Here is a 14,664-nt window from a genome sequence, read left to right on the forward strand (position 1 = left end):
TAGTTTGTTTCAAGTATTTCAAAACAACAAAACCCCCCCATTTTATTTTTATTGTCATTTTACAAGTATTTTTACAAAGAGATTTTTCATAGAGTTATAAATTGAACCAATCTCCGTGGATTCGATCCCTTTACCACTATACACTATTTTAGTGTGTAATATTTAGGGTTATTATTTGTGTTGGCCTCGACAACCACCACTTCACCCCTCTCACAAGAACCTGTGAAGGGTGACTTTGTCATTTTTCCAAGTAAGCATGATTTGCAACTATCATCTGACTTTAGGTCAAATGACTCCAAGACTCCATCCTTTTGGAGTTGGCCTATGCGTTTCTTGCTTATATGTCCAAGACGACAATGCCATAATGATGCTTTATCCAAGTTATTATTAATAATAGAATCAATACACATCACATTATTTCCTAAGTTATCTACAACAAACACAGCTTCATACACACCATCACAAGGTAATGCTTTAAAATAAAGAACATTATTAAAGAAAGCATCAATAGAACCAACTTCATTATTAAATGAAAAGGTAAAACCTTGTTTATACAACGCATGAAAGGAAATAATATTTCTTGCCATTTCTGGCAAGTAACAACATTTATTCAAATCTAAATTAAACCCGCTACTTAGCGATAAAGTATAAACTCCAATATTGGTGACAGGTGTAACTTTCCTATTCCCCATGATTAAGTTTATTCTTCCTTGCTCCACATTCTCACTTCTTCTTAGTCCCTACAAGTCACAACAAATATGAATACCACAACCGGTATCAAGGACCCATGAGTTAGAATGGGGTGAGTTATTAGATAAGATAGTGTAAATACCTGCATGATTGAGTTTAACTTTCCCATCCTTCACATCTTGCTGGTACTTTGGGCAGTTCCGCTTCCAATGTGCATTTTCATGGCAATAGAAGCATTCAACCTCTTTTGGGTCAGAAGAAGGAGTGATGAAACCTTTCTTGGTTCCACTTGAAGAAGAGCCATCAAGGGTCCTAAACTTGGTACCCTTCGAAGAACTCTTTCTCTTCTTCCCTCGTCCTTTCCCGATTGCCAAGACAGGGGCGGAGTTGGTAGGAGTAGGAGTAGTAACAACCGCCTTACCCTTAAGACCACTTTCCGCAGTCTTTAAGAGCCCTTGAAGTTTGCTGAGTGTGACCTCTTCCTTGTTTATGTGGTATGTCATGCGCAATTGATCATAACATGAAGGTAAGGAGTGTAAAATGATATCTATGGCAAGCTCCTCGGGGAAGTTCACATTAAGCTTCAGCAAACGGTCCACAAATCTTTGCATTTTCTGCATGTGGCCCGTGATGGGTTCACCATCCTTCATGCGAGTTGTTATCATGGAGGAGATGATTTCATACCTCTCTTGACGAGCACTTTGATGGTATCTTTCCATCAAGTCTTGGTGCATCTCATAGGGGTAGAAATCTTCATAGGATTTTTGGAGATCCGCGGTCATAGTGGCCATCATGATGCATGCCACTTTGGTGGCATCCCTTTCATGTGCCCTAAACTCAACGATCTCTTGAGGAGTAGCAACTGTCTCATCAATCTCCTTAAGCTCCTTATCGAGGACATATTCCTTGTCCTCGTAGCGAGTGATCATTCTGATGTTTCTGATCCATTCATTAAAGTTGGATCCATCAAAAGTGACTTTCCCAAACAAGTTCATTAGAGTAAAGGAGCCATTAGGATTAGAGGCAGAAGCAGCGGTGTTTGCAGACATCTGAAAAGAGAAGAAAGAAGGGATTTAGTTTAGATATAGAGACAATCCTTAATAAAACACCCAAATGTAGTATTAAGGCTAGGACCCAATCACAATATATTATACTTAGAAGAGGTATGCCGTAATCTAAGTAATAACATATTTGAAAGGTAGGTGAATGACGATTCACCAATTTCCACCAAAGATGAAATATTAAAAATATTTAATTTGGTTCTTAGAAACTCCTAGATTCTTTTGAGATTCAATGAACTTTTCAAAGACATGTTTCAATCTCGAGTGTGCCCTCCAAGTTTTGTGACTGGGATGCCGAGGATCACAAAACGAGGTGTGAAGTAACCATGCAAATTACTTGGTACCCTTAATGTTTACCCCTCAATCGATGTGTCGGTTAACCATACACGCTCCATCGATACTATGATAGATATTAAGTCATCCTTTACCTACCTTGTTAAGTCCAAGTTAGTGTGTCGGTTAACCACACACGCTCCATTAACGACTTAGACAAAGTGTAAAGTGTAATTTCATGGATTAGCACCTTATTCACATTTTCCCTAAAGTAACTAAGATTGGGATTTAATAAAACATTTAGTTACTTTATAATATTCATCATACTTTTAATGAGAGTTTATAAGTCCTTGTCTTACCCGTTCGGCTAATGACCCTCCACCAGTCAAGCAAGCGGTGGGTGAGAGTGGACACCCATTAAGTTGCCATTTTATAGGCAACAACCTTATACCCACCTTATAGACCAGCTTCGTGAATGAGGTGTACTAGCGGTAAGACGACTTTTGTTCTTATATATATATATATATATATATATATATATATATATATATATATATATATATATATATTATTCACTTATAATATTATAAGTATAAGGGTTGAATTTTAACTTTTAAAATTCTAAGGGTTGGAACTAAAGTTTTAATCAAGACTCTACTTGTTCCAAAACTTGAGGGCAAGTTTTGTAAACTTTCAAAACTTTTCATTTCTTGTAACTTATGAGTTTATTAGGATATTAAAATGAAGACTCTTCATTTTTATAACTCATGTGTTCTTTTAATGGTTTTAAAGTAAAGTGACTTTTGGTTTTCCATAACTTGAGGACAAGTTATGGTCACCATTAAAACACATAAAGATCATGAATTAATCTACCACATAGGTTACAAATAATTCCTATGATCATCTAAACATCATAAGATCAAGAACATGAATATGAACACTTTCATGAATCAAAAATTACATTTTAAAACTTGTAATTTTGGTAACTTATTGTTGTAAGTGGATTAGCAAAGACATTACACCATCTAAAATAGGTTTTCAAGTACCAAAACAGTTTAGGGTAATGTTTCTAGTCCATTTCCAGCAACTAAAGTCGAAAATCTGCATTCTGAGGCTCCTACTCGCCGAGTGCATGAACCTACTCGGCGAGTAGGTTGAAGATTCACATGAACTCGGCGAGTCCCCCCATGGTGTAACACCCAAGATTTTGAAAGCCAAGAAAGTAAAGGAAACCCTAAATTTAAGAGGGACTCGGCGAGCCCAAGGAAGGACTCGGCGAGTCGGAGCGGGATCCGGGTCGAGGAGTAAGTGACCAACTCGGCGAGTCGGCCAAGTGGACTCGGCGAGTCTGGTCCTAGGGCTTGGAGCCTATTTAAACGTCTCAATCTTCTTTAAACGTCTCAATCCGGGTCTTGGAGCCTATTTAAACGTCTCAATCTTCTTCCTAGGGCTCCTTTACTGTCTCTCACACCCAGAACGCCGCACCCTAAGCCCCCATTGTGATGATTCATGCTTTTGGCCATTTTTGAGTTATTTAGAAGAAGAAGAAGAAGTGGGAATCTTTGAAGCATCAAGGAGTGGCTTTGGATCTGAAGTTTGGGGAACATTTCAGAGCATTTGAAGGTATTAATTCGTTTCCCTCCTTTAGATCTTCTTTGGTTATGAGTTTTGGGGCTTTTAAGTCATGCCTAAGATCAATTTCAAGCTTGAGGTCCAGATCTGAGGTTGCTACCTCAGATCCATGCTTGTGTTGGTTTAGAATCCCGTAAAGTATCAGCCATTGGGTGGATTTTGGAGCCTCTTGGTCTTAAACCCTAGTTATTGGTGCATTTTGCCTAGATCTCCCTCTCTACACGTAAAGTTTGCAACTTTACGTGGGGAATAGGCTTGGGAAGGGTAGATCTACAGTTTGGAGTCCATGCATGACTCGGAAGTCCTTTGCATGTAAGTGGATCTTAATGGACTCGGCGAGTCCTTCGAGTGGACTCGGCGAGTCCTTCGAGTGGACTCGGCGAGTAGCTTGAAGATGAGGAGGAACTCGACGAGTGGGATGAACAGCTCGTCGAGTCGGATGAAGATGAGCATGAACTCGGCAAGTTGGATGAACAACTCGGCGAGTTGGATGAAGATTGTCGTGTGCTCGGCGAGTCTGTTCTTAGACTCGACGAGTCAGGTCGCGTGGCCCCAAACCTTCGAGTTAAGTCTCGAGTCAGTGAGTCGAGCCAGGACTCAGTGAGTTGGACAGGACAGGAATCGGGAATCAGTAGACTCGGCGAGTCAGGGGCTGACTCGGCGAGTAGAGTCGCGAGTGGAAGGACTCTGGACTTATGAACTCGGCGAGTCAGTAGGGTGACTCGACGAGTAGGGTTGACCTGGAAGGTTGACTCTGACCAGGACTTTGACTTTGACCAGAGTTGACTTGGTTGTCTGTCAGGGGTCAGTTTAACTCGGTGTTGTATTGATATTGGTAGCTCGGGGAGCTAGTGGAGCAGCAGTTCGGAGTCAGTGGTCAGGTAGCGGCCAAAAGGGATTAGCAGCAGCAGTTTAGCAGTATCAGGTGAGTTTCCCTTTGTATGAATGGGTCTACGGCCACAATGCCGACCCATGTAGTTATGAGTAGAAGACCCGGGGGTTAGCCCTAGGCACAGTATGCTAGTATGATATTCGGACGAGGTCCAATGATAGAGGGCGGGTGCCCAAGGAGCGGTTTATGTGATAGTTTATACTTGTTGTCTGTGTGATACTTGTATGTGCCTGGTAGGGAGGTGAGTGTGGGCGAGGTCCCGTATCTCACCAATAGCAGAGTGTGGATGGTGTTCCACATCTCAGTAGCAGCAGAGAAGGGGCGAGGCCCAAGTTAGGAAAGGAGTGAGGGTGGGCTGGGCCCGTATCTCACTATCAGCAGGAGTATGGACGAGGTTTCATGACTCATCAGTAGCAGGACACGGGCGGGGCCCAGAGATAGGCGAGGCCTTAGAGCAAGAGTTGTTAGTATATGTTTAGTTTATGTAATGTTATGTGATATGTTTATGTGCTATTATATGTTAGTGGGCGAGGCCCTGTGACAGGCGAGGCCTAAGTGAAACAGATCTGTATCCGAGCGGGGCTCGAAGCCAGGAGGGGCCTGGAGCGGCGGGGCTGTTGTAGCGGGCGAGGCCCGAAGTAGAAGGCGAGGCCCAGGATAGCGGGCGTGGCCCAGTATGTGAAGTATATGGTTTTGCATGGTATGTGGTAAGGTGGGGAACTCACTAAGCTTCATGCTTACGGTTTTTAGTTTTGTTTTCAGGTACTTCTGGTAGCGGAGGGAGGAGCTCGGGGTGATCGCATGGCACACACCATAGATTAGTCAGCCTGGGAATGTTTACTCTGATAATAACCATGTGTTTTGAAAACTTATACTCAGATTATGTTTTGGAATGATGTCTTTGGTTAAAGTAATGTTTATTAAAAAGAAATTTTTGGTCTTGAATTTTGGGACGTTACAAGTTGGTATCAGAGCCTTGGTTTGAGGGATTCGGGCATACTCTCGGGTGTGCCTGAACTCAAATTGAGGAGTCGGATAGACAGTTTTCAAAAAAAAAAAAATGAAAAGACAGTTTTGTAAAAGGAATTTTTAGAACGAAAAACAGTTTTAGAAAAGCAAAAAGAATTCAGAAAGAAAAGAACTTTGAAAAGAGAAAAGAGGTGTGGTGCATGCAATCAACCGAGCTCAAGTAAGTACCCCAAAATACCCATACAACTTTATGTTATGATTATCAGTTGATAGAACAGCATGCTAGAATAGGACTAAGGATCTAGGGATGATGCCTTATGTGCCTGTTATTTGTGCTTTTGAGCTGTATAGTAGTGTTGAGTAGACAGTAGTAGGATAGCCTGTTTAGGTTATGCCTGAGTTGTGAGTTTGTGTTGCATGCTAGTTCAGATTCTTGCTATGTGGATATGATTGCTTGAGTATGTTATGGTTAGATTTTTCCCTTGTTCAAATGCTGCTTGCTTTGTGCATTGTGGGATTCTGAGTGATGGGAGTTAGCCGTTAGGTGGATACAACACGTCACATGCGATCAGGGTTGAATAATCTCAGAGTGCTGGATTTGGTCCTATTGCGCAGCTCTTGTTTGAGTCCAACCGTTGTAGGGACGAGTCTTTTACTTGAAGGATTATCTGAGCCTCGTCGCATGTGATGGTATCCAGGTGATGGCTAATTGGCATCACAAGGAGACCTTCAGCAGCTGAGGACTGGTTTGAGTTGAGTCAGAGGTTTCCCTAGGGTAAGCCTAGGATGAGATAGTGTTGGGAGCAGTATTAATGGATAAGGGACCTGGTGGAGTCGAAGCAGTTCCTAAGGAAAGTACGGATAGATGTGGAAGGTAGTATGGGCCCGTACTACTGAAAGCAGAGGATCCGTACTCGATTTGGGAAAGGCTGAGACAAGATCGGGAACCTGGTAGGGCATGTTTGGTCTCGCATCAGTGATGAGTATTCTGATAGTGGTTGTGGTATATTTTCAGCATGGTGACATTGCGAGAGAGACCAGCGGGCGGATCAGGCGCCGGAGAGGGATCAGGCTCGGGTTCAGGGACCGAGCAGCTCGAGAAGCGGATGAGAGAGTTGATATCAGCTGAGGTTACGCGCAGTATTCTAGCTCAGACTCCTGTGATCTTTGGCACGATCAAGGAGGGTATACTGGAGATTTTGGATGAAAGGCTGGGAGCCTTCCGTACTGAGATGATGGCATTGATGGGCGCACGTACCTTGACATTTCGAGAGTTTCAGGATTTGACGCAGACTACTGAGACTGTGGCGGAGATCACCGCCAAGTTCAGGGAGAGGGCTCTTCTTGTACCGTAGTATGTCGCGGATGAGGAGATGAAGAAGGCTCGGTACCATGAGATGTTGAGGGATGACATCAGGGAGTTCGTGAGCAGATCCAGCTGTAAGACGCTGGAAGATATGATTTCTCGGGGTAGAGAGAGGGAAATTGATTTGGAGCAGATCCGGAAGAGGAAGTCGGATGAGGTTCAGGTAGCTACGGGTTCGGGAAAAAGGCCCAAGGGATCGGATTCGAGATCGAGGGATCATCAGGACCGCAGTCGGTGCGGAAAGTGTGGCAGGGCGCATGGGGGCGCGTGCAGGAGTGGTAGCGGTGGTGAGTCTGGCTGCTTCAAGTGCGGTCAGACTGGTCATTTCAGCAGGGATTGTACTGTTACCGCCGCGCAGGGATCAGACTTGATATGTTTTCATTGCAACCAGCGGGGCCACAAGAAGGCCCAGTGCCCCAGTTTGTCTTCGGCAGGACGGGTGATGGCACCCGCCCCTGCAACTTTGAGGATCACAGATGGCCGTCAGGGCCGGGTAGAGGCACCTGCGGCAGGGAGCAGGGCTTTTCAGATGACGACCTTGGAGACGCGAGCAACGCCGGACGTTGCAGGTATGCAATTTCCCATTTTTAGTTCTTTTATTTGTGCATGATTTCATTGTTATGGTTCTGCATCATTAGCGGTAAAAGTATTTTATTTTGATTGGTTGATTGTGATCGAGTTATATGCCATTTGCATACCTTGGATATTTGTATGGTAGTTAGGGGATGTGCTCTATTGAAGAAGATTTCGAAGGATGCAGTAACTGTAGCATGCTTGGGAGGGATTTGGTACGCTTCGCTAGTTCGGAGTGGTGCAGTGATTGTGATGGATTGGCTAAATCTCTAGCTATGGCGGGCTTGGGTTCCTCAGTAGATGGGTTATGGAATGGTAGCAAAGATCGGGATCTCTTTGAGTATTGAGCAACAAGGGGTAAGCAGGATCGAAGTGGGGGAGAATCCTCCGGGTGTGCCCATAGAGGAGCATGCAGACCCAGAATGAGTACGTGACCTCCGAGAGGGAAGAGAAGTAGTTCAGCGTTTGATGGAGTGAGGATTTCAGGGTTGGGAGTTTGAGAAACTCCACATCAGCTAGTGCGTGTGATGGTAATGGTTAGTTATGGTTGAGAATTCAGGTTGTGGATCGCCCGAAGGACTCGCGGGAGTCGGAATAAGGATCTTGAGAAGCTGATGGCACGTGGGTGCCTTCGTATTAGCAGTCAGTAGTGGAAGTGTTGTAAGACTACAGGGCAGCTGTAGCATTCACTAGAGGTCAGCAATGGATGGTGATGTGGAGCAGCAGTTCGGAATCAGTGGCCAGGTAGCGGCCAAAAGGGATTAGCAGCAGCAGTTCAGTAGTATCAGGTGAGTTTCCCTTTGTATGAATGGGTCTACGGCCACAATGTCGACCCATGTAGTTATGAGTAGAAGACCCGGGGGTTAGCCCTAGGCACAGTATGCTAGTATGATATTCGGACGAGGTCCAATGATAGAGGGCGGGTGCCCAAGGAGCGGTTTATGTGATAGTTTATACTTGTTGTCTGTGTGATACTTGTATGTGCCTGGTAGGGAGGTGAGTGTGGGCGAGGTCCCGTATCTCACCAATAGCAGAGTGTGGATGGTGTTCCACATCTCAGTAGCAGTAGAGAAGGGGCGAGGCCCAAGTTAGGAAAGGAGTGAGGGTGGGCTGGGCCCGTATCTCACTATCAGCAGGAGTATGGACGAGGTTTCATGACTCATCAATAGCAGGACACGGGCGGGGCACAGAGATAGACGAGGCCTTAGAGCAAGAGTTGTTAGTATATGTTTAGTTTATGTAATGTTATGTGATATGTTTATGTGCTATTATATGTTAGTGGGCGAGGCCCTGTGACAGGCGAGGCCTAAGTGAAACAGATTTGTATCTGAGCGGGGCTCGAAGCCAGGCGGGGCCTGGAGTGGCGGGGCCGTTGTAGCGGGCGAGGCCCGAAGTAGAGGGCGAGGCCCAGGATAGCGGGCGTGGCCCAATATGTGAAGTATATGGTTTTTCATGGTATGTGGTAAGGTGGGGAACTCACTAAGCTTCGTGCTTACGGTTTTCAGTTTTGTTTTCAGGTACTTTCGGTAGCGGAGGGAGGAGCTCGGGGTGATCGCATGGCACACACCATAGATTAGTCAGCCTGGGAATGTTTACTCTAATAATAAACATGTGTTTTGAAAACTTATACTCAGATTATGTTTTGGAATGATGTAATGTTTTATTAAAAAGAAATTTTTGGTCTTGAATTTTGGGACGTTACACATGGACTCGGCGAGTTCATCAGTCAGATTGCAAAAATATTGACTTTTTTCAACTATTTAGCACAAATAACAAACAAACAAGCCTAGGCTCTAATACCACTGATGGGTTTTGAGCATTCTAACACTTCCTAAGTGTACATGCAACCCTAATAACCTTGGATCTATGTTTGTCTAATTATCATGCAAAGTTGATTTCCAAGGCTATGATCCTATCTAGCATACATGGGGAACAATTTTAACTTGAATAATAGATAGAACTACATACCTTGTTGTTGATAGTGTTCCTTGAGACCTTGTGAGCCTAGCACCTCAAGTGTGATGCCTCAAATGCTTCACACAACATCAAATGCAAAGTATAAACTTGAGAGAATACTCTAACACACTCAAAATCGGCCAAGCCCTCTTGTTTCACTTGTGTAGCCAATTTTGGGGAGAGACATGGTCCTTATATAGTGTGTTGCATTAGGTAAAACCCTAATGTAACATGACTCTTCATTTCTCAATCCATGGGTTAACTCTATGGAGCATCCATGGAGCATCCTATGGGTGGAACCCAACTTGATAATCCATGGAGCCTTTTAGCCCACTATATAAGATATGGAAGATTTACATAATCTACCCATATATTTAATTAGTTATTATTTTGATCACTTAATTAATTCTAAATTAATTTTTGATCAAAACTAATTAAATAATATTATTAATATATTACAACTTATAATATATTAATAAACCATATGTGTTATTTCTCTCATTTAGTTTATCCAATTGTATGGTGCCATGCAACCCAAATGGACCATGTCGGGTCGGGTCAAGTATTTACCAGAAATAGTTATGGACTTAGACACCTTATCCAACAGTTATATGGTATGTGGTACAGTGGGGGAACTCACCAAGCTTCGTGCTTACGGTTTTCAGTTGTTGTTTCAGGTACCTCTTCAGTTAAGGGGAAGGAGCTGGCGCGGTAGCGGCTCATCACACACATACTCTTCGTTTTCCGCACTATGAGATATTCTGGGATTTGTACTCTGACATTATTATGTTTCACGTTTTGGTTTACAGTCATGAGATATTCTGGGGTGAAAGTGGGTTAGATCTGATCCCACATCGGCTGGAAAGGAGAACTAAGCATTCCTTATAAGGGGTATGGATACCTTCGCTAACACAACGCGTTTTAAAGCCGTGAGGGCAGCAGATCCCATAAGAACTCAGCAGTTAAGCGTGCTCAGGCGGGAGTAGTACCAGGATGGGTGACCCCCTCGGAAGTCCTCGTGCCGAGTGGCCCAAAGCGGACAATATTGTGATACGTACATGAGGGGATGTTACAAGTCACATCATGTCATGATAAAACAAAGATCATGTGGATCATTTATGTTAAAAATTACTGTATTAAAAAACCAAATTGCTCTAATATAAATGTTTAATATTTTTATTTAACAAGTTTGGTTCAAAACTCTAAAAATGAATCTAAGTAACATTTTTTATTAAAATTTCACCTAAGACAATGCCACCTATTAATGTGATATATATTTAATTTATGTTCCCCATATTTAAGACGGATCATAATCAAGTATATATAATATTCTAAACATAATATTATTTATAGAAGTATTACACGTATAAGTTTTTTTTATCATAATATCACAATTTTTAAAATTTTTAAATTGTTAATAATATTTGATTCATTATTAATAATATTCTATCAATAATGACGGTGATTTTTTTTAACATTTTTATGTCCAAGTTGATCGAAAATCAATTTCATAAAATAAATTCAAAGTTTTTTTTTTTTTTTTTTTTTTTTTGCCTCCAAATATGTGGCCAAATACTAGGGTGACAATTGATGACATAACACGACAAAAAATTTACGACACAAATCAAAATTGAAACAAAACTAAAATTCAAATTTATATTTATTTTGTATTCGTGTCAAATGTAAAAATAATATGTCGTGTTGTATGATATTTGTGTTCAAAATTCGATTCGAAATTGGTACAATTTAACATTTATTTGTCGTGTTATGTAATATGTATTAATTAAATATACTAATTGCTAATTTATATTATCTTTATCATGTCATGCATTTTTTGTCGTTTTTAATTGTGTCGTATTTGTATTAATAAATCATTGTCATATCGTATTAGACAAAAACACAATATGATTGTCCGATTTGTCACTCCTATAAAAACACATATACAGGCACAAAACAAAGTCGTGGCACAAAACAAAGTCGTTGCTATGAACATTTCGTTACATATGCATATTTATGTATATCTTGATATTGTTACGAAGTATGTCAGTCTGATAATAAGTTAGATTAAATATGTTTTTATAAATACATCTTTAAATCTTGTGATACAACAACTATTGGCATAAAGTATAAACATACGAATAATGGAATATACCATGGTTTTGTAACCTCTAAAATATAACATTATTTATAACAAAATCTCCACTCAAAAATATTTTTTCGTGAATTAAAAATAAAAATCTCCTTTCCATAAAAGATTCTTGATCAAAAATTTCGCACACACAGATAACGCGTAGTATAATTTACTCTAACCATCGTCACCTTCATTTCCCCCATTTCTCGCTTTTTCTCTCTCACACGCACTAATGTGTGTGTGTGGAGGTTTCTTTGAACGATTTCAACATACCCCCTGTATTATCGGGTCTTTCCACCCCACTCACTTTAACCCCCTGGCCTCTCTCATGCGCCATTAACAAAAGCTCCACAATTTTGACCCGGAAAGATTGAGCCCTTACTTTGAATCGATTGGGTCAAGTTATCGGTTAACTTTCAAAGAATCTTCCAATATTATATCTACTGTATGCGTTTTGATTTCTTGGAACCTAATTCCACATATAGATCTTTTCCCTTATAGCAATTTTGGGATATGTTTTCGAGCAATTGAGGGTTTATTTCTTGATGGCATCATCTGCGATTAAGCATGTCGGAGATCACCACCGGCGCCCATCTTCCGCAAGGGACTTACCGGCGGGATGCTGTAATCCTGTCAAGGAGCAGGGACCGGTGACAATCGAACATGTGTTATTGGCGTTGAGAGAGACAAAAGACGAGAGAGAATCACGATTTCGGGGGTTGTTTAATTTCTTCGATACATCAAACGCAGGGTACTTGGATTCTGTGCAGATCGAGGTAGGGCTATCGGCGATGCAAATTCCGGCGGATTACAAGTACGCGAAAGAGTTACTTAGGGTTTGCGATGCAAATAGGGATGGGAGAGTTGATTATCAGGAGTTCAGAAGGTACATGGATGACAAGGAGCTTGAGCTTTATCGTATTTTCCAAGCCATTGATGTCGAACATAATGGTTGCATTTTGCCGGAAGAGCTCTATGATGCTCTCGTTAAGGCTGGTATTCTACCATACTTCCCCCTTTTATCTTCTCTGCAATTTACTTCCAATTTTTCCATGAAGTTTATAATTCTCTTCTCAACAAGAACAAATTCAAACACCCTTCTAGTTGTCTTCCTCTTATTAGCCATGGCAGCTTTTCTGTTGCAGGGATAGAACTTGACGATGACGAACTAGCAAGCTTCGTGGAGCGAGTTGACAAGGACAACAATGGCATCATAACTTTCGAAGAATGGAGAGACTTTCTTCTTCTCTATCCCCACGAAGCAACTATCGAGAACATTTACCAATACTGGGAAAGAGTTTATCTTGTAGACATCGGAGAACAACCTGTAATTCCGGCAGGCATGAACAAACATGTTCCCGCCAGCAAGTACCTGATCGCAGGTGGGGTTGCCGGAGCTGCTTCCCGTACAGCCACCGCTCCTCTTGATCGCCTGAAAGTCCTCCTCCAAGTCCAAACCTCAAACGCATCAATCGCATCCGCAGTCAAGAACATATGGAAAGAAGGTGGGGTTTTATCTTTCTTCAGAGGTAATGGACTAAACGTTGTTAAAGTCGCCCCTGAAAGCGCTATAAAGTTTTACACTTACGAAATGTTGAAGAACTTCATCGGAGGGGAAGAAGGTCAGGGCGATATCGGAACGTCCGGTCGTCTTCTCGCCGGCGGTATGGCCGGAGCTGTTGCACAAACAGCGATTTATCCAATGGATTTAGTCAAAACCCGGTTACAAACTTTCGCTTCTGTAAACACAAAAGTTCCTAGTTTGGGAAAGCTTTCAAAGGACATATGGGTTCATGAAGGACCTCGAGCTTTTTACAGAGGGATTGTACCTTCTCTTTTCGGAATTATTCCTTATGCTGGAATTGATTTAGCTGCTTATGAGACTTTGAAAGAAATGTCAAGAACATACATTCTTGAAGACAGTGGTATGAATATAAATTATCAATATTTCATCTCAATTACACACAACTCACACCCTATTTTGACATGATAATGATGAATCTTTGGTTAATTTTATGATGCAGAACCTGGGCCTTTGGTGCAATTAGGTTGTGGGACAGTTTCCGGGGCTCTAGGAGCCACTTTTGTTTACCCTTTGCAGGTTGTCAGAACAAGGTAACTTTGCATTTGCTTTTATCTGATATATGTCTCTGTCTGTGTTGTGTTCTGATACTGTGGTTATCAGGATGCAGGCACAAGCGCCAGGTGGATCGACTGCGTATAACGGGATGTCTGATGTCTTCATGAGAACGTATCAGAAAGAAGGAATGAGAGGATTCTATAAAGGGCTTTTACCAAATCTTCTTAAAGTTGTTCCAGCAGCTAGTATTACATATATGGTTTATGAGACAATGAAGAACAGTTTAGATCTTGAATGATTGATTGTGTTGTGGTAATTTTGGTGGTACTGACATGATGATGATGATGATGATGATGATGATGAGAAATAAGAATAAGAATGGTAATTGTATAATGGCCATTGTTTGAGTTACATGATAGGTGTTAATTTTGCGGGGTATTTGTAGGGAGGGGGTATCATTGAATATCTCATTCCTGTTGTCTATTTGTTGAGAACTATGTATACTTGCAACTAGGTCATATGCCAAAATTGAGTACATTACAACTTGCTGATTCTTTTTTACATTGATACATGTTGAATTTTGGAAAGTGTGTATGTTTTAACTTGTATTTGTTCCATGGTATCTAAAACAAGTTATTCAAGCAAGAAGAAAGAAAGACTTTTAGATTCAACAAATATGAATATGACTACCACTTGACCTAATCTTTTGTACATCTTGTGTCAATAGTTGGAAGTCTAACAATTCATTCAATGTTAGAGAGGATGAACTTAATCGAAATGTTATTCGATAATTAAAACCTTGGATATCAAAAAGATTTGTGTTGGACACTTTTCTTAAAATATTTTTTGACACTAGAATGGACAAACATAGCGTATATGATCAACAAAGAATATTGATAGCATCAATGCAATAAAACTAGCGTATCAATGTATACACTCTACAGCTTCTAGGCAAGTTTTCAGGCTTAGCTTATAATCCCACTTGAATACTTGATACCCGTGTGAGTTTTAACTGTCAAAGATGATTGATGAAATCTAAAT

General features: G+C 41.4%; 1 protein-coding gene across 1 annotated transcript; it reads left to right on the forward strand.

Moving 5' to 3' along the window:
* The first annotated feature begins 11,682 nt into the window (after positions 1–11,682).
* On the forward strand, positions 11,683–14,184 carry LOC111892317 (calcium-dependent mitochondrial ATP-magnesium/phosphate carrier protein 2). The gene is made up of 4 exons (XM_023888392.3): positions 11,683–12,539; positions 12,689–13,468; positions 13,568–13,658; positions 13,729–14,184. Exons 1-4 carry the CDS (start codon positions 12,089–12,091, stop codon positions 13,919–13,921), a joined length of 1,515 nt encoding a protein of 504 aa, XP_023744160.1. The 5' UTR covers positions 11,683–12,088; the 3' UTR covers positions 13,922–14,184.
* Positions 14,185–14,664: the final 480 nt, after the last annotated feature.

This window comes from Lactuca sativa, chromosome 4, assembly GCF_002870075.4.
Source record: "Lactuca sativa cultivar Salinas chromosome 4, Lsat_Salinas_v11, whole genome shotgun sequence".
NCBI lineage: Eukaryota > Viridiplantae > Streptophyta > Magnoliopsida > Asterales > Asteraceae > Lactuca > Lactuca sativa.